General features: G+C 40.8%; 2 protein-coding genes across 2 annotated transcripts; one reads left to right on the top strand and one right to left on the bottom strand.

Annotated features, from left to right (window-relative positions):
* Positions 1 to 170: 170 nt before the first annotated feature.
* Positions 171 to 18,036, bottom strand: GEMIN5 (gem nuclear organelle associated protein 5). Its single transcript, XM_015293911.4, has 28 exons — positions 17,838 to 18,036; positions 17,577 to 17,731; positions 16,327 to 16,508; positions 15,410 to 15,561; positions 15,062 to 15,181; positions 14,744 to 14,876; positions 14,117 to 14,276; positions 13,274 to 13,486; positions 12,478 to 12,563; positions 11,842 to 11,936; positions 11,071 to 11,207; positions 10,619 to 10,692; positions 10,057 to 10,238; positions 9,818 to 9,957; positions 9,104 to 9,275; positions 8,619 to 8,846; positions 7,988 to 8,101; positions 7,427 to 7,555; positions 6,744 to 6,839; positions 6,324 to 6,461; positions 5,650 to 5,797; positions 5,364 to 5,483; positions 4,832 to 5,042; positions 3,934 to 4,191; positions 3,254 to 3,416; positions 2,266 to 2,842; positions 1,900 to 1,996; positions 171 to 795 (listed from the first exon to the last, which is right to left on the bottom strand). The coding sequence occupies exons 1-28, from the start codon at positions 17,986 to 17,988 to the stop codon at positions 640 to 642; spliced, it is 4,587 nt and encodes a 1,528-aa protein (XP_015149397.2). The 5' UTR covers positions 17,989 to 18,036; the 3' UTR covers positions 171 to 639.
* Positions 18,037 to 18,107: 71 nt separating this feature from the next.
* Positions 18,108 to 25,949, top strand: MRPL22 (mitochondrial ribosomal protein L22). Its single transcript, XM_025154992.3, has 7 exons — positions 18,108 to 18,148; positions 18,228 to 18,273; positions 20,009 to 20,144; positions 21,869 to 21,934; positions 22,376 to 22,453; positions 23,230 to 23,299; positions 23,724 to 25,949. Exons 1-7 carry the CDS (start codon positions 18,130 to 18,132, stop codon positions 23,933 to 23,935), a joined length of 627 nt encoding a protein of 208 aa, XP_025010760.2. The 5' UTR covers positions 18,108 to 18,129; the 3' UTR covers positions 23,936 to 25,949.
* The last annotated feature ends 1,973 nt before the right edge of the window (positions 25,950 to 27,922 follow it).

Below are 27,922 nucleotides of genomic sequence, written 5' to 3'. Positions count from 1 at the left end.
TTGTTACTACCTCAAATTTACCCTCACTATATTTAAAAACTAACAAACAAAACACAAAGCTAAGTTACAGTATGCAACAAACACCTGATTTATCCAGTGTGTTCAATTTCTATTGTTTTAGCAACAACAAAAATAATTACTTTTAATGGCATCTAATTGAATGCCCATTCTTGCTTGTAAGAAGACTTTATTTAAAGAAGGAAAAATAAAGTCACACTTTTTTTTAAGTACAACACTGGTTTAAAAGTCAGACTACTTGAAGGAACCATTATTTTCTTCAGAGGGCAGCTGGTGCTCTTCTGCTGGAAGTCAGCTCCTCAAAACTATTTTGCGTGTAAATTTCAAGAGATTTCCTTAGCATAACTTCCAGCAAATAAGACATATAAAACTCCTCTATAGAGTTTCAAGGCTGCAATCTACTACTATTCAATTTCCTAATGCAGTTTCATTAAGTAGCAGTTGATGACCATGAATGTATGTATATAAACCCGATTCTTTTGTAATGTTATCCAAAACAGTAGTCATCAGTAACGATATCCGTAGAAACAAGCCTTCACTTTGAAGAAAGAACAGTCTTGGTGTTAATTGGTGCTAAGTAATTGTGAGCAGCTCAAAGGAGATGTGTCTGGTCTCAAAAGGTCATGTCAAGAACTTCCTGACAGCCTTTTCATATATGTCACCACTACCATGTTTCCTAAGGAGATCCAGTGCTTGTTCATGTAATTCAGGAGGACACTGGGCTCCAATGTGAAGGAGAACAAGGCAGCACTCCAGCACATCAGGGAACGGAAAGACCTGCGCACAAAAAAGAACAAGAAGTGAGTACACTCTTTCAGTTAGAATTGTTCTACTGCAACACATTGAAGCAGCTGCATCTAGAAACCCTGCTTTACAATATCGATCTGGGAGAGACAGTCAGATAGATTTCTTCCTCTTCTTCCTGGACATTAGCACACATTTAACCAAGTTGGCTCCCTTGTGCACTATCACCGTAAATACTTACAGACTAGATAAGAGAAGGGATGATACAGCCTAGAGACATGGCTTTCAATCTCACAACGTGTTGTTTGAACAGTTTCTAATTAATATAGGCCACTTCATACGTGATATTCATGACTTCACTATCAAAACTGTTTCTGTGTATGAAATTACTGTACATAGCGAAGGATTTTAGAATACATGGGAAAGATCATACAAGATATCCCATTGAGTTGTCTCATGCAGAAACTTCATCTACGTGCTCCAACTGCATGGAGACAGTAACACTTGAAGCAAGGATCCAACCTTGATGCCAAGTATTAATTCTCAAAATTGCTGTGAGATTGGTTCAAGGAAAAGGAGGGTGATTTTGCCCACCTATATCAGCCAGCTTATATTTACATTACTAGCACCTTCATCTTACAAATCTAGAGTGCAGCTGTGGCACAAAGAAGGTCACTGCTCCTTCTGTAGAAAAAAAAAAAAAAGAAGTATATGACTGTAATGGAAATGCTGAGTCACGGCCTGAAGCAGTGATTGAGCACCTGGTGGAAGGGAGGGCCAACCCAGGAGAGCTCAGGTGAATGCAATGCTCCTGAGTGACTGAAAAGGGTGGAGCCAGGATCCACCCCTTCCAGGTGTCATTTAAGGGTTGGCAGTGGAAGCAAGAGGAGCTTGCTGGACATCCCTGCATACCTGAAGTCTTCTAAAGGTAAGTTTTTTTTTGTTTGTTTGTTTTGTTTTTCCTTCCCCCTTTGTTTCTGTATCTACAGCTGCTGTGTTTGGGCTTCTCGTTTGCTGCAGCCTAGGGCTTTGCCACCCTACTATTACTGCTGTATTTTCCATTAAGTTATAGCATTACAATGACTTAGAAAAAGGCTGTCTTCTTTGAGAATTATATTATCTCTTCTGAAAACTTACCTTTAAGCTGTCTGGAAATTCTGCTAGTTTTTGCTTTGCTTCCATGAGTCGCTTTGTTAGTTCAGGGAGGGTAACTGTTTCTTTTACTTCATCTTTACTGTTTAGAAAGGAGTAGATGTTATGAGTAACTGTTCTGTTTAAATGACTCCCTGCTATAATCAAACCCACCTATCAAAAAGTCATTCAGCTATATTAACTTCACACACACAAGAATGCCTTAGGGAAATGCAAGACTTAGGCGTACGTTCAGTGTCCTAAAGTGATCACCATGAGATTAGAAGTACTCTGAGCTAAGTAACAAATCCACTGCACAAACACAAACTAAAGAGCAATGCTTTTCAATCCATCTCATGTTCTAAAGCTTACCGCTTGATCTGGCTGCTGTCAGAGAGTGGTTCATCCAATTCATTCTCTGAACTCTGCTGCACGTTGTTCTCATGGATACTTCCATTTGTGCTTTCCTGGAGATTATTCCTCTGCTGCTGATGCTGGTGAATCATGTCTGCTAAAATCTTCTGGACCTCAGCTATATCTCTCTGTGTGCTCTGTAAAGCAGCAATCGCTTCTGAAAGAAGCACTTTGCAGCCATTCAGTTTTGATTGTCTGTCTGCCAAACTGACTGAGTTAGTTTTGGAGTCACTTTCTGTCTTGCATCTATTAAATTCAGTTGTACTGTTGAGGTTTTCATCCGTCTCAACTGCAGTTTGATCAGGGGTTTCTTCAGGAGAGGAGTGATCAGGAATGCAACTCTGCTCAAGCACTGTCTGCTCAGTGGGACACAATGCAGGATCCAAACAAGCCTTTTGTATGGCAGGAGGATCTTTGGGTGGGTTCCACCACAGGTCATACAGCAGTCCACAAGCCACAAAGCCCTCTAAACTTCTGCAAGCATCCATGCTTTGAGAATTTGTGCTGTCCAGTTTGTCTCTCAGGTTCTCACAGCCTAATAATAAAAAAAATTACAAATATATTATAAGCATTTCCAAATAAAAAAGACCAGACCTAATAACTGAATGGCTGTCCAGGAGACCCATAACAGAGATTTAATCAGATGCCACTGGAGTGATGCTGGAAGCAGAAAAGCAAAAGCAGACATCTTTTGCATCTTTTTAAATACAGTACTCTCTTCTAGCCGGCATGAGACTGCATCATCTTATCATCTATAGCAAACTCTCTTGGGTCCTAAATCGCTAATTAGGATATTCACATGATTAAGAACTACAAGTGAATGCACTACATAGTCTGGAGAATAAAGGGAAGAAGAACAACAATGGAAGTAATGGACACATAGCTCTGCTTATGAGGAAGATTCTCCTATTTGTCATTGCCAGGAGATGTACAAGAAGAGACTTACCTTCAGGAAGGAAGATACTGCAAATTTCTTGCATCAGAGTAAAATTGCCAGCATCGTAACTACGGGCCACGGCACCAAGAATACTTTTCACTACCTCATCCCAGGCAGCAGCCTGATAACTCAGTGCTGCAAGAGTCAGGTCATGGGAGATATAGAAAAGCACCTAGAGGAAGCAGCAGAGAGCACAGTTAATAGTTTTACTGCTAAGTATGAATGACTTCATGGTTAAAACTATTACAGAAAAGTCCAGAAGCACATGACAGCCAAGAGAAATTTTAACAATGATGTAACTTGCATAGTTTCCTTTATGTAGGAAATCAGAGCATCTTTACATGACTTGTCACTGTAATTATCAGCAACTGTGCTTGCCTCTGTCTTCTTAAGTAGCTGAGAAGTACACCAATGGTCAGTGACTCAATGAGGTCAGAGAGAAGAGCTGCAGGAGCATCAGTCTATGAACAGACCTGGATTCTACGATATTTTTAACAACAAGCATCCTGGCCTCTGCTGACAGTTCTAAACAAAACCTTCTTGGGGTAAGCTGCCCCAGTTGTCTTATCATTAACTCTCCCAGACTGTAATCTCATCCTATAGCAGAAAGCAGTCTCCTAGAAACAGCTCGCAGGACACCACAAAGTGGCTGCACATCCCATAGGGAGGCTTGGTGTAAGTCCAATTACCTGCTTTGGGTGAGTGTTGCTGGTAGAAGGAGGATGCTCAATACTGTGCAGTTGCTCCCACGCGCACGTGGCTTTTTCAGTGGTGTCCATGCCCAGTACCTTCTGCCATACTTCTATCACCATGTCGAAGAAGGAGGCATCTCTTTTCAGCTCCCAGCTGTGGTAACAGGGAGGCACAGGGCTCCTTCGGTTACAGGGATTTCTTTCACTAAGGCACTTACAAAGCAGTTCATTGAGGCAGAAAACAAGTCTTTGCCCCTTTAACAAGAGAAGAAAAAAAGAGCATTGAGCAGAAAAATAATCTCTTACTGACTACACTAAGTGGCCAAATTAAAAACATGGCTAGTAGCAGATTGCTGGTGATAGCATACTTCACTGCTATAGCTCCAAAGGAGAAGTACTGACAGAGGCTCTAAGGTCAGAAGGAAACATCAAAACTGGCTAAAGTAACATTCTGCTTCTCAGTCTGTGCTATAAGAAATTCCTGGATTAAGCCTTGGATGGAGATGCACATTCATTCATTTAATGTAAACAATGAATGCTCTTTTACCTTTCTTATTATGATCAGTATTATGTACTAAAAAAGAAATCTGCAGTATAACAAAAAAAACCCACAATAAACCAAAGCAAAAACAAGCAGAAAAACCTTCTGAACTACCTCTCTTATGGATGTAACATACATAGAGCCTACACACCTCCTTATCATAGGTCCTTTTTCTCTGCAAAGAGGCATGGTTTTTTGAAGTGTCAATGTGATAAACTTCTAGCAAAATATTTTGAGGCAAAACAAGCTCAGGACTACCAGTGGATTGTTAATACACAGGAAGAGGTCTAAAAGTAATCAAGTTAATGTGGAGAAAGTGCTAAAATAAAGCAGAAAGGAAAGAACAAGACTCACAAATAAAGTTTTCTGTTGCTGAAGGACTTCCTGTGCTCCAACCCAGTTCCTGGATAACAGCATTTCTTGGGCACATCTGAAAGACAAACTTGCTGACAATTCCTCCTCTCCAGATATCAGAGCAAGCTCAGCAGCAGTTTTAAGGGACGCCGCATCTCCCTTCTTTGCCATCACTTTAACTGCATCATAGGGTGAGGAAGCACCCAGATAACTGAAAAGAGAAGAAAGCAGATTGACTCCAGGTCACAAGGCCTAATAGTCCAGAATGAAATTTCAGGTGGCATGTACGCCATGCATGGCTTAGAAGAGTAATACAAATAAATAGATTCAAGAGACAAAAATTAGTGCCTCTGTCTGGATTTCAGCTGAATCCTTTTCGGAAGTGTGAAAACTCCAAAAATGCCTGAGCCAAAATCATCATCAAGCAAAGCCAGTATGCTATTTTAGACCAAAGTATTCCAAATGCTATTAATAACTCTGGTAATCACAGATGTAAAGCCCTCAATTCTGTCATCTTATTAGTAACACTTACCATTTGGCAGCCATGGAATAGTGACCATCTTTCTCTAACAGAGCTGCCCAACTGGTGTAAAGATCCTTCAGAATGGGATCTTCTGGACGCAACCTGGCCTTAGCAATTACAATTGCTTCCCTAGTGCACATGAAAGAAACGAGACAGAAGATTGATTGTATTAAAAATACATAAATACCTTCTCCTTTCATAAAGGAATCATCTCTTACATTTAAAAAGAAACTACCTCAAGTATTTTATGGGGGAAAAAAAACAAAGAAAAATCTAAATACAAACATGCAACAACCTGTAAAAATTATTCACTTTCAGGAGCTCGACAGCTTCATACACTTTATGAATGGACAGGAGATGGGAGGCAGCCTTCACGTATTGTTCCTGGAAACACAGCTGCTTTGCAAAGGCTTCTACTGTCCAAACCCAAGCCTGATAGCCAACTGCAAAAGAGAAAGCAATACAATCACAGGCAAAAACTTTAAAACAGAAAAAATTCCTGGTTTCTTCAAGAATTCATTGGTTTCTTCAGCATGCACTTTCTTTGCCCTCGCTTTAGGGACTCTTTCATCTTTCTAATGCAAGCTACTTGAGGCAACAAAACAGGACAAAGCTTGGACTTGAACACAACTGCAGGACTTCACTAGCAGTAAAATAACTTAAAAGTACATTTAAACCAACAGGGCTGCTACATATTACAAAGCACCTTCTTTGTCCTTGGAGGTACAGCCTGCTTCTCTGAAAAGTCCTAAAGGAAATCTCTTTTTCTACTGCACTAATCCAAGGATGCTTGTGGCAACATCCAGGCTTTATCATAAGTAGTATTCGTTTCGTGTTTGATTTTTGTCATTGTACTGTTAAAGAAGCAACCACTATCCAATCCAGAAGAGTCAAGAGTTTCCAACTTAGATCAACGAGGTGAAATTTAGCAACTAATTCCATCTGCTTATGTGTTACAAGCAAACATACCCATGGGTGACATCGCTACCAGCTGGTCTGTCAGTTCTCCCCTCTCCGCAGCTGCCTGGAGTACACCCTTCATGTCTCCTTTCCACAACATAAGCTGCTGAAAGAGCTCTGGATGTCCATTCTCCAAGTGGTATTTTCCTGTTTGAAGTAAACAGGCATCCTACTTATCTATCAGTAGGAGTGCACCAGCATTATTTGACACAGTAAAATACCTTGACAGAAATGAGCTTGTTCAGGCTTAAAGCATTTTAGGTTTTTGTTTGAAAGCTGTAAAAACTGTTTGGGAAAAGTAAGCCTTTTGTTCTCTTCAAACAGACTTGCATTCTTAATCCTGCAATTAAATATGCGGTAGAAGTTTTCTCCTTGAATATCACAGTGACAATGGACATACTGCCAAACCAGGCTTGTTATTCCACTTACCTTCCACATCAATCATGTTATGCAGAGAAGCTCTGTCTGTGAACAGCCCCAAGTGGATGCGATTCTGGAGGTCAGGGGACACATCTTCATTATGATCTAACACAAATAAAGAGAATGAACACTTACAATTTGGTACAGCATGGGAAATAAGGACATGCCAAGTCAGTATACTGCTCTACTACACTCAACTACTGCAAATATTTCTGTCTTCCACTTTCTTTACAGCAGATTTAAGAAGCTTGCACATTTGCAGATTGTCACTCAGAACTTACATCTACGTTTGAATAGAAGAATTCTGTGTGTGCAGGATATTTACTCCAAATCAAACATAAGAAATATGGAATGTTTTGAATACAAGGAAAAATACTGTGATGATAAAAACATCTTCCTGATGACTTATTTTCTCTTTCACCTTCTAAAGGTGGGGGGAAAAAAAGCCCTGAGCTATACAGTCTTACCCTATACTGCAAGGTCCTAAACAAAACCTGTCTGAAATGTCTACAGAGTGCCACAGCACTATGAGAGAAGTTAGATGGTAGATGACCATTTCCAAAACTTAATGCCAAGTTGTCCAGATCAAGGCCTTGGATTCGTGACATGCTTCTGAATACTTTAGAGCACCTTCCCTCTAAATATTTTACCTAGCTGATCAGAGAGGGGAAGCTACAGTTTAAGACTGATACCTTTGGTTTTCAAACACGTAGCCAGCCTCAAGCAATCCTGATGCAATTCATCTTTTGATCTGTGATCCATGGATGTGCTGAAGGGCAAAAGAGAGCGAGGTTTCCTCTTCTTCAGAGAGGCATCAGGAGCTGAAAAATCGATACATTCAGTCACTGTTGCACAGAGAGAGCAGAACTCTGATACATGCAGGAAGAAAATAAACAAAAACCAACCTACCTGTTCTTCACAGAGGAAAATAAAAACATACTCTTCTGACACCTGCATCCCTATTATGACAATGCTAACTTTCAAATACTGATCGCTTTGCTTGTTTTTCTGCCCAGCCAGCCTGGACTAAAACTTGCAGCTAGAAGGCACTATCTCTGCCCACATTAAACAACTGTTCAATTGAACTGGCAAGCAGGGCAAATAAGAGAATCGAAACATTTAAGAGATTTTAAGAGCACATTCTTCTCTTTCTGCACCACATGTTACTAAGGGAAGATGCAGCCAAGCCTAAACCAAGAATGAAGAACTCTGTTCTGATACAGGACTGGTGCAAGTATCTGAAACATACCAACCTGGTTTCTCTTTAGGCGGATCCTTTTTCACAGGAGTGGCTTTCTGGGTTACAAAAGGCTTTGAGGAGCTGAGTGAAGAGTAATCATATGCAGATAAAGATGTATCCTTGGACACTGCAGTTAAGCAATTAAGAAGTGATTAAGAAAGGGTAAACAATACATGGAAAAGCCCACAGCAAAATAACTGACACTAATATTCTGCAACAGTAATTTCAAATTACACAGAAAGCAAGCTTTGCTTTGTCATATAACTTAATAGCTTTTTAGGGAAGAAAATAATAAGAAAACATTATGGAATTGTCAAAAAAGTAACTGAGATGGTAGAAGACATTAATGACAATCGATCAGTATTAAGATTTTTCACTATGAATCAACAGTGATTAAAAAAACAACAACACTGTTTCAAGGCAAACAGTTAACTTTGTTAGTCCAGAACCTCTTATTTAAAGACAACTAGTTCCAAACCAGTTTATAAAGTTATGAAAAGTGTTATGGAGTCATACTTCCTTCAAGTGGACTATTTCAATAAAACTGTGTTAGAAGAAAATCCTGCATAAAGATGTTAGGCTTGTTGATGATCTGAAGGCTAAGCAGTCTGGGAGTCACTAAATTAAGACAATTAAATTATTACCAGCTATGGAATCTTTATCAGGCAACTCTGTCTCCTGAGCTTCTTTTTCTCCTTCATGGTCAGACACTCCGTTTTCCTCTAGCAACGTATCCTTCATGCTCTCATCTCCATTCACAGCATCACTTTGATCCTGCTTGGCTGGACTCCTTCCTACAGGCTTTTTCTTCTTCTTGGCTTTTACTTTTGGTTGGATACTTCTTTTTTTCTCCAATTCTATACTTTTTTTGCCTATAAAAGGTCACAAAAAAGTTACTCTGATATTCCCCATAGAGATTTTTGGGGTATAAGCTGCTTGCCTCTCAAGTTCAACACTTAGTTTGCAAATAAGAATACAACTGAATTTAAACCTAGACAACGTTTATCCCTAAAGGGGAAGCAGGCAGAATTGAATTCAGCATAAAAGCTTTACTGTCATTTCAACATAGCAATCCTCTATTTCCCAGCTCCCAAATCACCTTCAGGAAAGGATCTTTGAATATACTTACCCTGAGGGGGCCGTGTATGCTCCTGCTTTGAGATGAGCCATTTGTGAACAGAGAAATCATCAGCTCCTGTATAAATAGAATCTGAGTCCACCGGTGACCACTGGACACACAGCAGCCGGCCCTGGTGCCCTCGGTAATTGCAGAGTGGCTCTTCCTTCATAACATCCCATACCTTATGACCAAGAAAGAAACCTAATTACTTAGCCTCCTCCACCCGTGAAATTCTATGCTTCTTATTTAGCAATGTACATTTGTAGGAGCTTGTCTTCTAGTGAGTTTGCAAAGATACTTCAATCATCGGCAAGCAAATAGAGAAAACTCAAAAAGCTTTCTTTTTTTGTACCAATATGCCTGCTTAATGTCTTTCTTAAAAATCCAAAAGTGCTACTGGCGTTACAAATCAAATTGCAAGGCACAAAACCATACCTACAGCTCAGCTTCCCTCTGTTCATTCCCATAGGTCTGGACTAAAAGACTTCTCTGCAATATTCTCATTTGTGTAATGTGTTGGAAAAGCAGCAATAAGCAAAAAGAAAAATGTACACCTCTGTATCAGGTATCCAGAATGAGATTGTTGCCAAGAGTAAATACGCAGTAGTTAATTAGCTGAACTCAGAAAAGCTTTGCTGTTCAATCAGCTTGCTTTTAAAATACTGCAGAAAGGATGATTTGAAAGTAAAAGCAATACACTTTTGAGTGGCTGTAGAGAAGTACCTGTGCAGTGCCATCATAGCAAGCTGATACCAATCTTCCCTCATGGTGGGGGCTCCAAGAAAGACTTGTGACTTTTGATGTGTGCCCCGCCAGAGTTCGAAAAGGCTCTGTTATTGTCAAAGGACTTTCTGAAGTGCTCTCTGAAAGAAGAAATAAAAGGATACACTATGGCTACCAATACAAACCAAGAAGAAAGCAAAATGATGCCAAGACACAGGATAGAATCTGCAAACCATTACCTATGACACTCTTCAGATTATGCACATAAATAATGGCATTGACTGAGCCTGAAGCTATCAAGTAACTCAACTCTGGATCGCTCCCATGCTCGTGATGCCACCGAATGGCGTTAATCAATTTGTGATGCTGCTGGATAGTGCAGAGCAACTTCAAGTTTGGAGCCTGAAATATTTCAATTGACCTGAAATGCAAGAATAACAATGTAAGAAATCCTCCAGTAAGTGAAAATGTGATTTTGTTTTGTTTGTCCAGAATGACGGTCTATGAAACTAAATGGGATTTTCTGTTCTGGATCCAAGTCACACTCCAATTTAGTACATCAAGAAAGTGTTTCAGTCATGAGTAGATCCTTGAAAAATGATGTAACATGATGTTGTAGATCCTCCATGCCAAGAGCAACTAAATGAAATACCAGCAAAGAATGCTGTGTTATCACAGTTTAGATACATAGGCAATGAAAGAAAAGAGCCACACTAGGACAACAAAAGTACTTTTGCTTCAGAACACTGACTCCTGTGGGTTAAGGTTGTGTATGCGCCAGTCCTGACAAGTGAAACTTACCCATCTTCATTGCCAAGGGCCAAGAGTTTACCATCTGGTTTCCAGCTGATCTCTGTACGCGCAGGCAGCTTGTGCTGTATAAAGAAGACACAGCAATTACCAGCTGTCACACAAACTCTTAGGTCTCTCTTGCATACATCAACAGAACACAACTGGCAACTAGACAGAATTACAATTAGCCTGCAAAACAAATGCCACACAAGTGTCTGCTGCATTTTGTAGTAGTGACATAAGTTTGGGCAATTGAGGACTGAATGAACTGCAAGATAATGCAAGAACCAGTGGCTATTTTTATCACTGCAGTGGAATGTCTCAAATAGAATCCAGACAGATTTCAAAAGGGCCTTGATGCTCCACCTCCTTATGTTCCAAGAAAATTCAGAAGCCTACAACTACAGGGCTACAGTAACTATAACGACAAATCCATGGAAAAAGGCAAAAATCATACTCACTTTAATTGAATTAGTGTCTCTGATGGTTTTGTTGATATCATTTGCCTCTCCACTAAGTTTCCAAGGGTTGTGCTGAAAAACAATACCTTCTCCAGCACAGCTATATAAAGTTACAGAGGGATGTTCACCTTCTTCTCCTATTCAACAGAGAAAAAAATCTGAATATACTATGCTCTTTGTCAGTCTTAGGAAAAGCAATTATTCTCACTATAAATCAAAACAGTATTTTAAAATGCTGTATGTATGCTTTGATTCTCTGTGATCTGGCAGAAAGAAATTCTCAAAATACAATCCTCTAAAAGGACCTCTCATTCATTCTCCACAGCACAATTGCTGCACACGTTAAAATTCCCTTTAAATTCTGGTCAATAAACCCCCCCGAAGTTGAGATGACCAATGGAGCTGTTCTGTTTAGTTCTAATGATAGAAACACACATATGGAGCTAAAGAATCTGTACTTGATCCTAACCAAATATTGTAGAGAGCCTATACAGGTATTTCAGTGCATTGCAAACATGTAACTAAGTGCTGTTGTACTCTACTCCCACCTACTTCCTGAAGCTACTAGAATTCAAAACACAGAACAGATTATATTTCTCCCTTGCAAAACTATTAACAGTTCCTCAGGCAGAACACATCCTTAGTGGATAGACAGGATGGCTACAAAGAAAATGGAGCTCACATCCTTAAGGAAGGGAATCATGTCAACTCTGTGGCATCTGTGTGCTCTGTATGGATTTCTACTGCGTAACAAGACGTTATAACGCTCACCGGAAGATAGAGGAGGAGTTGGAGGTCCCCAGGCTAATGTGTATACAGTCCTCTTGTGGTAAGTACTGGAGATCTGAGGTGGCTTATTCTTGGCGCTGTGCAGGAAGGTAAGGAAGCAGGAATAGTCAGATTTCAGCAAAGGGAAATACAGAGTAGAATACAGAACAAAACAAAAACAAATCAAAACTAAACCACATCCAAAACAAGCAAAAAAAACCAAAAAAAAACCAAATCAAAGTAATGTATTTCCAGTGGTGAAAACAGACAACAGGTGCTTTAATATACTAAAGCAATGGCTCAGCCAAACCTTGATGCTTCCTGCAGAACACTACTAACATCAGAACAAAACTGTCTTAATGAACTGCATCTGCACATTGCTCATTTTATGAAACTTTTTCTGGCCAAAGTCTTCCTTGACCGATGACTTCTAACAGGTGACTTTTACACAATCTGAGTAAGGTTACCTTATAAGCTACCAGTCACAATGAACAGATGAAAAGATATACTTAAAATCCACCTGACTACTTTAACTATTAACAAACAGCAAATGTAAACCTCGGGAAAGACCACATCATCTATGCATGCTGCCATACCAGCAAGATCTGACACTAATGAATTTAAAAGCTACTTTCTTACCTGCTGGATAAGGTGTCAAATATGCCAACTTTTCCATCATCTGTTCCGAAAGCCAAGCAACCTTCTTTAGTTGGATGCCATGCTAACTGCAAGAAAAATAGAAAGAGCCCCATAATGACAAAAGGAATGGACAATTTATTTTTAAATAATAAACAAATAGTTAAGCATTGAAACCAAAGAGCAAGCACTGTCTCTTATAACCACTCTGTCAACTACAGCAACTCAATTTAACCACTTTGTGATGTGAATCAAATACTCTTCCCTTACCAGTTATTGGGACAAGATGAAAGGAACTAAAATCATTGAAATACTACCTGACATCTACATTACAACATAGAAATAGAGAATTGTGCTTTTGGAATGATCAACTAACATGTTTTAATGCTGCCATCTTTTACTAGATGTTAGCTTTTAGCCAATTGCTGGTCAAAACCAAACGGAAGACATCAATGCCAGTTTTTGTACATATCAAACTTCCTAGCAGACTAAAGGAAACTGTAGATGACACAAGGAATGATCACAGTGGTGTACAAAACCAACAAAGTGATACGATAACCACCTGAGATTCAGCTGATTTTCAGAATCTGTAATGTAAATGCCTAGCGTTCTAAAAACATCTAAAATGCTATTCAGTTCTAAGATTTATATCATACGAATTGAGAACAGAAGTAACAACTTGGCATTATAGTATTTAGTTGGGGAAAACCTTCTTGAGAGCAAGAGAAAAACATTCCTCAAAGAGAAAAATGGAGTAAGAAAAGAGACAAGAAAAAAAGGCAATCAAAAGCACACTTACTGCTGTAACCTTGGATTTTATGCTTTGCCAGTAGGTTTTAACATCAAACATATTGGACATAGACAAAGTATTCCAAACGCGGATCATGCTGTCTCCAACACCAATGGCAAGACATCCTGGGTCCACAGGGGAGAAGGCAAGACTATAGACAAATCCCCCAAGTGAAGGCATTGTCCAGCTACAGTCCAGAGTTGATAGGTCCCAGCACTTTACCTAAAGAATATGTAAGGAACAATGAGTGATAAATTTAAAGTGACTGGTATGATAGGGGAAAGAAAACAAAGCACAAGTGAGAGGAAGACTCAAAGTATGCCATCTCCACTCAGAGCAGCACGTGTCAAAGACAGGGCTGTAATCACTGCAGGACTGTGATGGAACAGGCAAAAAGACTATGGTTTAATTATATGGTTCTCTTATGAATTCAAAATAGGAGGCTTTCTGCTGCCAGTAAAAGGCAAAAAAAAAAAAAAAAAAGACCCACAAAAAAACCCAACCCAAACAACAACAACCCTTCCCCCACTTAGCCCACCCTCTCCTCCCCTCCAACCCCCCTCAAAAAAAAAAAAAAAAAAAAGGCAGATACAGTAAGCTCCAGCTATTAAATGTTTAATTCTCAAGTCCAGAAGGCATAACCATTCTGTCCACCATGGTAAAAGCTTGAGCTTACAAGCTAACAAAGAAATGCACAACTTGTGCTCAGAAGAAATGTTGAGCCATGATGTTATAAAAGGCAAAGATAAACCTGCTTTAGGAGAAAATATGTGGTCATAAAAGCACTAGTTTCATTCAGTCAAGCTGAACTGCTGCTGCTATTTTGATGTTAATTTTAAAATCGGTTCTTACATCTCTGTCCATTGAAATGGAAAGAAGCAGCTCTTTGTCCTGATGCTTCAGGGGACACAGATTGAACACAATACGGGAGTGATTTTGCCCTTCTGAAGATCCCAGAAGTGTCCACTTGCGTTTTCCAGGTTGGGTCAAATCCCAATGTAGCAGTTCTCCTCTGCAAAATTTAAAGTGTGTATATTTCATTCTTCACTTCAAAAAAAAAAAAATATATATATATATATATATAGACTAATAGTGCTAATGCATATACTGCCAGTGTAGGAGTAATACTGATAGACACACATGCACTACGTGTCCCTCTACAGAGATAAAACTACCCTACAGATATCCATTCTTAATCACATTCGAAGTGGACATGTCATTTGTTTCCATTAAATGGGCAAAAGCACAATTAGTACCATTAACAGTCAGTATTCAGTAAGATTATCAAATGAATTGTGGGACAAATAACAGTTTTCTAGAAGACTGAACTCCCACTACAACTCTTGGCATGTCCTCTTTGGCTACAGCAGGAAGGAAGGATGATGGGGGTGTCAGTGCTTCCTGCCAGTTGTTGTTTAAATATCAATGAATTAATTTACAATTACTGTCTGCACCTAACCTGCTTTGTCTCCTACTTACCCAAAAGAGCTAGATACAATTTCTGTGGGACGACCACAAGGCCAGTGAACAGTGAGCCAAATACGCTCTTTAACAGCAGGATCAACAGCTCCACCTCTTCTTTTTGTGGGTGGCAACTTCAGAGTCATTACACCTTTGGAAAAGAAAGGGATCACCTAGACTTTGTACATCCGAATTCTCAGAGAAAAAAGACAGGTGAATCTGAAGCTTTAAGTATGCTCCCCACTCTTTAAACTCTTGAGTCAGCAAATGAAGCCTACAGTTGCATAGGAGCGCTTAGCCCATATTGTTCTTGCTTAAATTATTAATCTTACTTACTTCTGCCTCTAGTACAGCTCCATATTCGAATGGTCTGATCTTTGCTTCCTGAAGCCAAGTAACAACTTTTCTTCATGGCTGTATCTTGTTTCAACTCCCCATTCGGAACATCACTTTCTTCTGAAGGTAACACAATTGAAGTCTGTTATTATACTTTACAATTAAAAGCTCTAAACGTTAATTGAAAAATCTATTGCTCTATATCAGAGAATATTTTAACTGAATTCATCAGTTACCTTTGATCAGCTACTTACTGACTTTACCAGGATAAGGAATTCAGTTCTCCACAGGGACATTTTCCTGAGCTAAAAAAAATCACTTCACAAATTACGTATCACTTCTACATACCTTGGAGCTCATCTTGCCAAGCAGGTAACCTTCCTTCACCAGGTACAGGACACCAGGCCAGACAATGAATTTCATCATCATGACCTCTTAGCCGATGAAGAACTTCTTTTTTTCTACTGATATCAATTATAACCACCATGCCATCCTTGTAGCTAAAAACAGAGATTTCAGTTAATGATAGATTGTTAGACCCTCGTGGAATAACACCTAATCTGATTTCCAAGCTATTAGCCAGGATCGGTATCTCCATGTTACCGAGAAGCCCAATCACAAGTGGCAACGAGACCAGTCAACTGGAGCTCAAGTGCAGCATTAGCATAAACACAGCTGCCTTCTGTTTGAGAAGTGCAACCAGACAGTATATTTGGCTTCAAGAATAACACCAATTTATTAGCAATACAGTTTTCAGAGTCTTATAAAGTAACAGTGGCTTTTATAAGAGGAAATCATTTCCCTTTTCCACAAATAACTTTCATTCTCTCCCATCTCTTCCATTTGTTCTCTCTTAGCAGAGAACAAATGCTGAGAGAACAAATCTGAAAGGCTTTCACGTTCCTGCTTTGCTCAGTATAGTCTTGGGTGTCCAAAGGACTGGAATGGCAACGGTTGACAAAGAGCTATGAAACTCTCTTCAGATGAGGTAACCTGTAATGTGATGGATGTTAATGAAATCTAATTAAAAATACCTCTTTTAAGTAACTTCAGATTTTAAATCAAACTCAGTCCTGTAAATGGTTATTAGAATCGTACACCTTGCACGTCTAGCAAAATATTATTTCTAAAGTGTTGTATACAATTTGGAATACAATGAAAAAATAGCCACCAAAACTTCTTAAAAGTAACCTTACAACTGTGCAGCAAGAAATCCAAACAAGACACTTTCAGATGAAGAACGGAAAGTAAAATGTAGCACTTACCCAACAGCCACCAGGTTTTCATGATGAGGAGAACAAGTGAGACAAAAGATTGTTCGAGGCTCCGGGAAGAATTGCTGGCTATCGCTTCTGCTATGCCAGTAACAAACAATTACCCCTTTTTCATCACCGGATACAATCAAATCTTTCACAAGGGGTGACCAGTGTAATGCTGTGATTGCATTCTGAAGAAAGACAATTGAATACATAAAGCCATTTAGCATGCTTGGCCACTAAATTCATTTTGTAGGTTCTTTAAAAAACTAAAGCACAACAAAACTGGTGAGGGGTCTGGAGCACAAGTCCTATGAGGAGCAGCTGAGGGAGCTGGGATTGTTTAGTCTGGAGAAGAGGAGGCTCAGGGGAGACCTCATTGTACTCCACAGCTTCCTGAAGGGAGGCTGTGATGAGGAGGGTGAGGGTTTGGCCTCTTCTCCCAAGCAACAAACAGGACCCAAGGAAATGGCTGCAAGTTGTACCAGAGGAGATTTATATTAGACATAAGGAAAAACTTTTTCTCTCAGAGAGTGCTCAGGCACTGGAATGGCTGCCCAGGGAGGTGGTGGAGTCACCGTCCCAGTCAGTGTTCAAGAGATGTCTGGATGAGCTACGAGATATGGTTTAGTGGCTTGTGGTAGCAATGGTAATGGGAGGATGGTTGGACTAGATGTTCTTGTAGGTCCTTTCCAACCTAGTGATTCTATGAACATAAAGTGAAGTGCATTTAGCGGGAGGCTCTTCTAGGATGGAAAACAGAACAGCCTGCCTTCATTGGCTGCCTAGAGATCATCCTCAGAGGGAGGTGAGGCACTGGTTCTGCTGCCAAGAAGCCGGGGGGTGCCCCAGTGCACAAGGCCATGGGGAGGTGTTCCTGCCCACGGCAGCGGGTTGGAACCAGACGGGCTTTGAGGTCCCTTCCAACTCAACTATTCTGTGACTGCACAGCACAGGATGTGTAGAAGCTAACCTGCAAGCACTCCCTGCTCTAAACTGTTTGAGTTGCCATTTATCTGCCAGTGTCCTGAGCCGCAGTAACTGCCCACGTGCCCTGTGCGAGACGCCTGCAGGCTGCAAAGCGAGCTGGGTGCAGCAGCGAGGAGGTGCTGACAGCGACCAACAGCCCGTTACGATGTTGTAACGGCAGCGTACACCTAAGGCTAAGGGGACGAGGGAACAAGCCGCCCAGCAGCTCAAGCTCCACCCATGCGATGAGCAGCATCGCTCATAACAAAAGCCCACGGCCCGGCTCCCACCTGGTGCAGGCCGTGCTCTCCCCGCAGGACCAGCCCCGCCGCGTCCCACAGCCGCACGCTGCCGTCGTCCGAGCCGCTGGCACACAGAGCGCCGTGCTCCCGGTGCGGGCAGAAGGCGAAGGCGGCGATGCGCTCCGTGTGCCCGATGAGCTCCCCTGCACCGAGAGAAGCTCTGTGAGAACGCGATTTCGCCACACCCACAGGAGCTCAGCCGCTCCTATAAATACGGCGCACAGAGGGAGGAGGGGGTCGCGGCCGTACCGTGAAACGTCGGCGTAGCGGTGCTGACATCCAGCACGCTGATGCGGTGCCTGGCGGCGAAGCCGAAGAGCCGCCCGTCTCCGCTGGTGTCGCTGCAGCGGCTGCAGTACCAGTTGGGCGAGGCGGGCAACACCCGCACGGCCGCCGCCATGGCCCCACGCCGCGCCGCCGCCACACGCTCGCACCGGGCGCTCCCGCCGAGCAAGGCGTCGTAAACTGTCGCAAAAGCGCCCGCCCACCCGCCTCGCTACACATGCGCAGGGAGTGGCTGCCGTAAAGCGAGGCGGGGAAGATGGCGGTGCGGTGTGCGGGTGAGCGTGCGGGGACGGGCGCGGTGTTCCGCGAGTGTCGCTCTCTCCTACTCGGGCTCACCTCGTTTCTTCCTTGCAGGTAGCGCCTGGGTGCGGGGGCTCCTCGGCTGGGCGTGGCCGGAGAGGTGAGTCTGGGGCTCCGCCGTCCTGCAGCAGACCCGGGTGGGGGCTGTGTGCGTTGGGCCGCTCCCTATCCCTGTACCTGTCTTCCTGTGCGCTCGGGCTCCGCGGCACGGTGAGGGGCTCTCATGTGGCCCCATCGTGTCCAGCACACAGATTTTTCTCTGGCTGCATAGTTCAGAGCGCAGTAAGGTCGTGTCTCCTGCACCCGTCTGTGCTCTCCCCAGTCACTGCTCTCCTGCAGTGGCCGATCCTTTGCTCTGGAGGAGCAGCATAGGCGCGTTGGGGAGTGCTTCTCCCACTGCATCCCCGGTTCCAGAAGAAAAGCTGAGTGTGTGGTGCTCAAAGTGCAGAGCTTTGGTCTCTGCTGGAGCTGTGGAGGTCAATCACAGAGGTGTGTTGCTGAAGAAAATGAAATAAAGGCATATGTTGTATTTGTGTTACTGTCCTTCAGCTCAGCAGAATCGCTTTCCCTGATCAGTTCTTCTATTTTGCGTGTCTCCCACCTGTTGCTTATGGATGCTTCTTCCTATGGAGTTATGTAGTATAAAACTTATTTAAAAGAGCCTCTTGGTTGTAAAGCATAAACACTTTTGTTGCTTGTCACTTTCTTGTTCTTTGCAATGTGTTTGTGTCCTCTTTCCTCTCTTGAAACCATGGTAAATAGAGCTGTTCTCTGGATTGCCTTAAGATATAGAATGTAAGGTTCCTCAGTCTGTCAGGACTCGCGTGTTCTGCTGATGCCTGGAAGGTAATGCTTATTTCACTGTGAGGCTGTGAAACTGCAAAGTGATATTTGTGTGGTGGTCGAATATTGTCCTGTAGTAATTGATGATATTATGTCTGGTGATGGTAAACTGTTGTTTTGGTAAATAACCGGGGAAAAAAAAATGTGCCTAACACATCTATTTAGCATCCTTCTCCCTGTTGATATTGTGAATGCCTTCTAAGGTGTACAATACTTTCATGAAGCTGTTCGGTGTGTTTTGTTTGTCAGACGTTTTAAAATGTTTTGCACAACTTGACAGCCCACACAGAGCTGTTGGAGCCTTTGTTAAAGCTCCAGGTGTTTCATTTTAAACGCGTCGATTTCTTGCCATTGTGAGCGGCTGCCTCGTACTGCTCTGCTTGGTCAGCAGGGGGCAAAATGGAGCTGAGTCTGTGTGAATCTGGGTGAGCAAACTGACTGGAAGCCCTAAGAAGTTTTGTATTTGCTGTCAGCTATCTTGCACTGGTTTCCTTGCATTTTGAAAGTTGAGATTATTTTCCCTTTCAGATTTCAGACACGATAAATGCTTACACGCTTCTGATGCTTTTTTTCCTTCACTCTCTGTTCCTTAAAAAGCTACAAATTATTGCTGTTAGAAGGTTTGCTGTTAAAAGTTAAACAAGTATTGGTTAGTCTTGGGAAAATTACAAGACATGAATTCCTTATGCAAGTAATGAGCCATCTGCAAGAAAGGAGAAGTAATGGTGTCTGTGTGATGATCAGGGGGCACCGTGTAATCTGATGCTATACGAATGTAACTTAAGCTACATGGCATGCCTAAAGCTTTTTGTTAAATTAAAAAGCCTTTCAGTGGTAAACTGTAAAGGACTTTAACAGTGTTACTTTCAAAGTAAGTCAAATGTGTGAGTTCTCTCTATGAAGGCAAGCAAGTTCACAATTTTTTCAGATAGTCCAGAGAGGGGCAAAGAACGTTTATGTTCAACAGCAGTGACCGTGGTGTTGTCTTGCAGGTGGTTTGCAGCTGGTAGTGCTTTCCCGCTGTCATGCATCCACACAAGTACGTCCCTGCAGAAACTTGGGAAGTGGGAGAAAAAGAACAGGATTGTTTACCCTCCTCAGCTGCCCGGGGAACCTCGCAGACCAGCTGTAAGCACACCTGCACATTTCTTTACACGTTTGTGTTTAGCAATTTCAAAACAGATTCTCTGAACTATGAAGAGATGGAAGTTACCAAGAATGTGTCCTTATACACTCGTGCTGTTCATAAAGCAGTAGGTAACTAGGAAAGAAAGCAGCTGGATTGTTTCTTCTGCATAGAACTATAAACGTTGCTTTTGTTTAGCAGTGGAAATAATGGTGCCTGTTAAAAAAGCATGCACTCTATTTAAATTTCTTGATGTGTGTGTGTATATATATATATATTTCTACTGTATAGAATTCTCTGAGGTCTGAAACTCTGTTGCCTCTTGCTGTGGCCATGGCCTCCCTCTTAATGGGGCTGTTCATGGGTTGTCTACTCTCATAATGGATCCTTCATTTGTTTGACATGTGTGAAGGAGTGTAAAGTTGTGTTGGGACAGACATGGGATTCAGGAAAGGAATGTGATGGCAGAAGTCTCCTTTCCTTAAGAAATCATTTTGTAAACACCGTGCAGTGGAATTGTTCTTCACTCTGTTGCACAAAAACTTGTGTTTATTAAACCATACATCGAAGCAAAGAACCTAAAATCAATGAAGGCCTGATAGCCATTCAAGACAACTTCTGCAGAAGTCACTTTAAGTAACATGATTGTTTTTAAAAGGTAGTCGTAACAGATGATGTTAGTTTTTGATGACAGCAAGTTCATGCATGCTTCTCCCTGTCCCCTCTTCTTGATCATTTTGTAACTGGGAAGTACAGATAAGTGTGAATAGAAGCAAGTCTTTTAATTTGAGTCATTTGTGGAAAGTTAAGTGTTGTCTTTGGTCACTGATGGGAGTAATCAGTACTGCTTTCTCTACACCTTAACCTGAGAAAATTTTAGGTGAATTTTTCAGTATTTCCTCATTCTTGAAAACTGATGTCTTGGATTTTCATTTTTTTAATTGTACTTGGGAAGTGATGTCTCATGTCCTCTGTTAGAGGTGCTGCTCAGGGAAATAAATTATTTGCATCTCACAAGAATCATTTTTTTTTCCTGACAGGCTTTTGTGAGCCATTAGCATCAATCACCTCTATCAATATCGTGGCCTAGAATTAGAAATACATGCTGTGTACTGTGCTGACTAGTGCAATATATACATGAAAATAGAGTTACCAACCAGCTCACTTAAATCAATTCTTTTCCTGTGTGTAAAAGATTCCACGTCCTTCAAATTTGTATCGATGTTAAATTTTACTAGCTGCTTTTGCTCTCTTGGTGCAGTAATAATGTTAAATGGCCCTTTGGAGACACCTCGTCATGTCAGTCAAACTCAAAACCCTCCTCACTTCTGAAGAGCTAATTAAATTCATTGGTGTTGAATTGCTATCCCGGCAAGATGGTGTGACTGCACAGTAATACTTTTAAGACTGAGTGGGCACATGAGTCTTTAGACTGCTTCAAAAGGTGGGGAGGAAGGAAAAGAAAAAGTAGACCATGGTTTTCAGGATCTCTGTTTATAAACTAATTTAATTCTTGTAAGATTATATTAAGGTTTACTGTTATTGTACAGTATTAAAGTTTACAGTTTAAAATGGCAACAGTATGCCTGACTTGATGTGTTCAAGGTATGAGTAGTAGGGAGAGCTGTTCTTTTATTCCTCAAAAGAATGTGCATTGCAGAGCAGACACGTATGCTTCATTTTGTTCTCACAGCAGAATTACTCGTCCTCTCTTTTATGCACCTAGGAAATATATCATTGTCGGAGGGAAATAAAGTACAGCAAAGATAAGATGTGGTATCTGGCAAAACTGGTAAGCAAAAGTGCTTCTCTGTTCTGAATTTTAGAACAAAATTTAATTGTTGTATTTGCTTTAACAGTCTACTTCAATCAGAGTGTAATCAGTATCTTTATGATAAAGTACTGAGGATGCAGTTGTGCAGCAGGCAGTTATTTGTAGTTTGATTTAGCCACTTTATCTTAATCTTAGGATGCTCTCAAATGTGTACCCAGGGATCTTTGGAGCAGAGTAATGTGCTGTTTTTCGCTCTGAGAAAATAGTTAAAGTTGAATAATTTATCATTCAGCATTTAGCTGAGAAGAACTGTATGTATAATATTGCACTGAAGAAATGTCAGTTAAGGAAGCTTAAGTCTTCTGATTTGTTCTTTGTGACAGCAAAATGTAAAGACTGTCTTCTGAATAAGAGAACTGTTTGTAATTACACAAGTTAACTTTAACACTTTAATTGCAGATTAAAGGAATGTCCATTGATCAAGCTCTTGCTCAGTTGGAATTTAATGATAAAAAGGGAGCAAAGATCATCAAAGAGGTATGCAGAAGCATTCCCTAACAAACTCAGTTTCAAGAAAACTTTCCAAGTATCTGATGATGTTGGTTTTAAATGTTTCTGGTAAGCCTGTGAGAACCCATTCAGAGCACGTTCTTGTAGCAGTCATGTAATGTTGTGACTTAAGGATACACAGAAGTAGCTTGTGCTGAATGTTCTAAATTTTTGATGATAACAAAAAACATGTGGGTACCTTCTCTGTGACAGTCTTTGGATTTAAGATCATGGTAAATAATGCAGAATCTGTCAGAAATAGCTGCTCCATCAATGTGCTTCATTTCTTCCAAATCATAAATGAGGAGGAATATCATTAGGGAAGGGATTGAGCTCTGTTAAAACATAGGGATTTTTCATACACAGTAGTTGTTGGAAGTATCAAATTGTTTGCTTGGCCAAAGCATTGGTTTCTGCCATAAGTATGACTGAGCAGTGTTAAGTTTTAGCTCAAAAATATTGAATGGCATAAGTTGGTTTCTACCCATGTCTGTTTCTATTCTGATATCAAACTAATTGAAGGTCCATACACTGACAGCTGCTGGTGGGAGCCATCTAACCCAAAAATGTAATCAGGTTGACCAGAAGTTTTCCAGTCTGTGTGCAGAGAACATAATTATATAAGTCTGTTTTTAACAATTTTGATCTCTCTGAAATAGTTTTCTGTAATTGACTTAAACTTGCAAATTTCTTTATCTTATTCAGAGATACGAAATAACATTGCTTCAATTCCTGCTCAGTGCTTCTATCTCTTTTTGTTACAGGTTCTCTTAGAGGCTCAGGAAATGGCAGTAAGAAATCACAACGTGGAATTCAAATCAAATTTACATATAGGTAATTTAGTTGTTTATTTTAGCACAGAAAAATGTCATCCTAATCCATGAAAAATTTATCCTTAGTAAGACTTTGTTGTCTCAAATTGACAGAAATGGATGAAATACAATTCCTAGTAAATATCTTCAGGAAAACATTAAAGATATGCTTTCTACTTGCATCACAACTGACATTAATTATCTTCATGTGTATACTTTCTAAATGCATCTTTTTGGTGCTTCTGAAGTGTTAGTTCAAGTCCAGGGTTTCCTCTGTAGCAGTAATCTGCTGAATGTTATGGAAGGTGGAGAAAGGAATCTTTAATGCAATTAACTTTTCAGTTGCAATCATGAACAAATCCACTGGTAAGATGGTGTTCCAGTTGCAGATATATAGCAATTTGTTCTGAGATTGACTGGTCTTCTCCCCACCTTTTTCACTTCAGCTGAGTCACTGGCAGGCAAAGGCCACTATACAAAACGGATCCGTCTCCACGGGAAAGGCATGTTTGGCATCATGAAAATCGTCAAGTGCCACTACTTTGTGAAGTTGGTGGAAGGTCCTCCTCCTCTTCCAGAGCCACGAAAGACTGGTTTTGACCAAGCAAAAGAATACGTGCAACAGCTGCGCAGTAGAACCCTTGTTCATACACTGTGATGGACTTTTGTGACTGTATAGGTACTTCTTGTTTGACAAAGTAGTTATGTAAAATAATAAAAACATTTTAGGTTAGTTTTTGTTGCTGCTGGAGCTGGATGATGCAAGAATGATTGTAGATTTGTCATGCCTGAGGTGTGCAAGAATGTTGGAAGAACAGCAACGGATGCAACAGGTGTTACTTTTTGAGTTACTTGGACTACTGCTTTCAACTTCTCTGGGCCATCAAATCTAGAGGAAACAGTGCACTTAAAACTTGTTGGGAATTCTGTCATGCAGTTCATGCAACTTTCTTTATTATGTACGTTCAGGTCCTTTATTGTAGAAGTGTACAATTGGCAGTCAGGTTGCAGGGTCAAGAATTGGAATAAATTTACCAAAATTGGACATCTGTAAGTAGCTTCAACAGTACAGCATAACTGACATGAATCTTGGATTATCAGGCATCAATTAATGATTTCTTTATCTGGGCTGTAATGCCACCTCCTTGCTGTCTCTGTTGTGCACTGTAGGCGCTGTGTCTGGAGGTGGGTAGTGGAAAAATTCCTGGTTCAGATTTTGGCGGTGTCAGTAGGTGGCATTGTTTGTCAGGGAGGGATGTGGTAGTGAAAACTTGCAGCACATTGAAACCGTTCTTAATTCTGACCATGGCATTAATAGTCTGATATGTGTGTGGAGTTCACGCTGTTCTCTGTGGAAACTCAATATGAGTAGTGAAGAGTGAACTAATTATACTGTCTGGGAACAAATCGCTTTTATAATGTTGAGGGAAGTAAAATGCTGTATGGATATAATGTGGAATGGCTTGTTGCATACATGAACTAGACTTCCAGTTCTCTGGAAAAAAGAAAAAAATCCTATTTTTATCATTAATAAAGAGAAAAAGTGGTGAAAAATTCCTCACCCTGTCAGGTTTTCATTCAGGTAGCCAGAGATCATTGGACATTGGCATAAAAAGAATTATAGTTGCTTGTTTATGAAGATGTCTGATTTCAACCCTTCCATTCTGAGAGCATTAGAATGGAAGATGGATTACTTACCTCATTTGGGTCTTTTTACCACACTGACTGAAAAGTGACAACTTTTCTTCACTTTAATTTCATCAGTGCTTGAATGATGATAATGGGACAGTTCGTAAGGTAACACATTATCTTTGCTGTCCTAATGGCAGTGGCATACAGCTGTTTCTGTTGGCTACCTAAGAAACAATCTTAGAATCCTAGAGCGTTAGGGGATTGTGAAGTTACACAAGTATATGCATGGCTCCTACCACTAATGGTGCTTATTTGCCCTCTGTTCTTCCATGGTGTGTTTGCACAGAGTACTTGTTCTGATGGAGAACAAGTCAGTGATCTGGGAAAAGATTAAAGAGTTGCAAGATAATCCATACTTAACAGCACTCATGATTTATGCATGTAAAACCTGACTTCCAGATAAGTTATCCCAGTACCTCTTTCAGGAGAAAGCTGTAGATTTCCCTTCAGATCCCCTTTGGACCTCCAGACAAGATTGTATCATTGCTCTAGTTTTCTCTGAAAACTGGAAGAGAAATGAGAATGTGGATGATGTCTTTTCCGCTTTCATGATGCAGCTGTTGGCCCTGACGCTTCTTTAAATGGCCTTCAGCCAAAAGGCAGGATGCTTGTGTTCTGTGGTTGTTGCTTGTCATTCCTGTCATCTTCCTCAAAACAAAAAATAACAAGACTCTTTTTGGCCATGCTTTACAGTCCCTGTCTTACCTGCTTCTTCCTTCTTAACGATGTATATAACGTAGTGAGTGGATCCTTATGGTATTGGCCAAGGAAGGTCCACGTCTTCGGCTGTAAGAGTACATTGGGAGGCCTGGTGAGATATGAAGCTTGAACTGACTTGATTCTTCCCCTTTGCTTATAGGTGGGTAGAAGTGTCTGAAGTGATTTATGGAGCCTGCCTGGATCTTGATTTCAGTACAATCCTAGTGATAAAGCTTTCTACTGTCAAGTTCTAAATATAAAATAAAATTGTTTTTTATTTATTCTACTGTGCTTTCTTGCTAATTAGTACATCTACACTTGTGAGATGGATTCAGGAGGAAAGTACTGTTAATTGCAACAAGTCTTTTGCAGAAGATGATTGTTCATTCCTGCGACCTCCAATAAAAGAACATTCTTAAATGAGCTGTCACCAGACAGGAGGCGAGAGGCACCTAGGCCTCTACTTGATGCTAATTTTATTAATAGCATCTGGAGCACTGTAAACTCACCACTTGTGTACCTGTGTGCTGATGTTACAGAAACTGCAGAGGGAGCAAGTATGCGTGAAGGTGTAGTAAGGCTTCAGGGAAATCTGAAGAGAGCAGAACTGTGAGCTGTGCTCAGCAATGTGAGATTTAATAGATGAAAGCTTGAAAGCCTGCTGTTGGGCTTGTTCATCAACATTTTGAAGTACTCGCTGAGAAATTCAAAGTACTTCTGCCAATTCGATGTCTTGCTGGATGTGTTGTGAATTTCTGTTTGTTTCTTTTTCCTTTCTAGAACTCCATGGCAATTACTGAGGAGACTATTAATGAATCTTCCCTAAATCTCCGTTTGGACGTTGTGTTCGTGAGCTTTCTGAAAAACACAGAAGATGAATCTAAGTGTGATGAAACAATGACCTGTTGTGGCTGGGATGGTACATGGCACAGAACAGCCCAGTGCTTCAGCTGTGCTGCAGTACCTGGAATAAACTTGACTGGACCAAGGTCATACAGCATAAGGCTTCTGATTAACTCTGCTTGCACAAATATGGGAGCTGTGTAAGAGTACTGCCTCCTCAGCATCCAGATGCTTGGGAAGTCCTTCACTCAACTGGAGCAAATGAATAATAGGTATTGTTCTTTGCTTTCTGTCAGTCCCCATGAAAACCCATTGATGGGATGCTGGAAGGTCATTTGCAAACAGAGTTCTCCTCTAAGTAGGAATAAGGTTACTCCTAATGTCTTCAATGAACCATGTAAACAAAGTGTGACATTCTTCACTGTATGATCTATAGTTCTCTTGAAAATGCCCCTATTCCTAGCTTTTTAAAGAACAAGTCTTCATTGCTGAGTGACAGCTATCCAGCTGCACTTCAGCTATGTAATTTAAAATAATTACTAATTAAACAAAATAAGAGACTGTAACAGTGCTAATAATCACATGAGTTACTGTTTGCTGGAGCCTCACCTGGGGAAAATAACTTGAAAGGAGGGGTAAGTTGCAGGAACTGTTGTCAGGAACTGACTTTTGACTACTTAGACTGAAGTAAGGAACAAGGTATCTCTTGGGAGTAGACAGCAAATGCAGAGCTAATTTTATATTTGCTCTATCAACTCTCATTTCAAGGAAGTTATGTGCCAGTACAGAGGGCAGCCTGCCATTGAACAGAACAAGCCAAGGAGAGAGTAACTCTACATCAGGCAAATTATGCATCCATCTCAGATTATTAACTGAGGAAATGAATCTGAAAATATGTAGTATGCTTGAAGAGCTGAGTGTTCTTGCACCTAAAGACAAAATGTGGGTCAGAGCATCTGCTTTACTACTACGTGTAGATGATATTTTTGTGTATTGCTTAATTATACAACTATCAAGTTTTGTATGGTAGAGTGAATTTTGTCATATATGAACCTAAATTGACTTCGTTCTTTTTCTTTCACCAAAAACAATGAATTGCAGCCTTAAACGTCTTCATGTGATGTTTTGATTTCAAATTAATTTGGAGTGGGGCCATTTTTGGCACTGCATTGGGTCACCAATGTCTTTGTCTAGTAATTATTTGAAACCTGCAAAGGCTGAAATCCAGCCACCTCTCTGGGAGGCTGTACTAATACTGGGCTGCTCTCTCTGTGCAAAGCTCAGCCTCGAATCATACTCTGTTGATGCAATCCTTTGTTCTGTGGTGTGGTGCTACAGAGAAATGGTTGATGATCACATTGTAGCTGTTGCTGTCAGATCACCCTGTGGAGCTGCTTCTTGGCAGGATGAA

This window comes from Gallus gallus, chromosome 13 (genome assembly GCF_016699485.2).
Source record: "Gallus gallus isolate bGalGal1 chromosome 13, bGalGal1.mat.broiler.GRCg7b, whole genome shotgun sequence".
In the NCBI taxonomy this organism is placed as follows: domain Eukaryota; kingdom Metazoa; phylum Chordata; class Aves; order Galliformes; family Phasianidae; genus Gallus; species Gallus gallus.
This window is presented reverse-complemented; position numbering and strand designations above follow the sequence as displayed.

Coding starts and splice junctions, on each gene's coding strand:
- GEMIN5 (XM_015293911.4), bottom strand. CDS start 17,988: ATGGCGGCGGCCGTGCGGGTGTTGCCCGCCTCGCCCAACTGGTACTGC. Junction 14,277..14,743: donor ATTGTATCTAGCTCTTTTGG/GTAAGTAGGAGA, acceptor TAAATTTTGCAG/AGGAGAACTGCTACATTGGG. Junction 10,693..11,070: donor GAGACACTAATTCAATTAAA/GTGAGTATGATT, acceptor TTCTTTATACAG/CACAAGCTGCCTGCGCGTAC.
- MRPL22 (XM_025154992.3), top strand. Junction 20,145..21,868: donor GGGAACCTCGCAGACCAGCT/GTAAGCACACCT, acceptor TTATGCACCTAG/GAAATATATCATTGTCGGAG. Junction 22,454..23,229: donor GAGCAAAGATCATCAAAGAG/GTATGCAGAAGC, acceptor TTTTTGTTACAG/GTTCTCTTAGAGGCTCAGGA.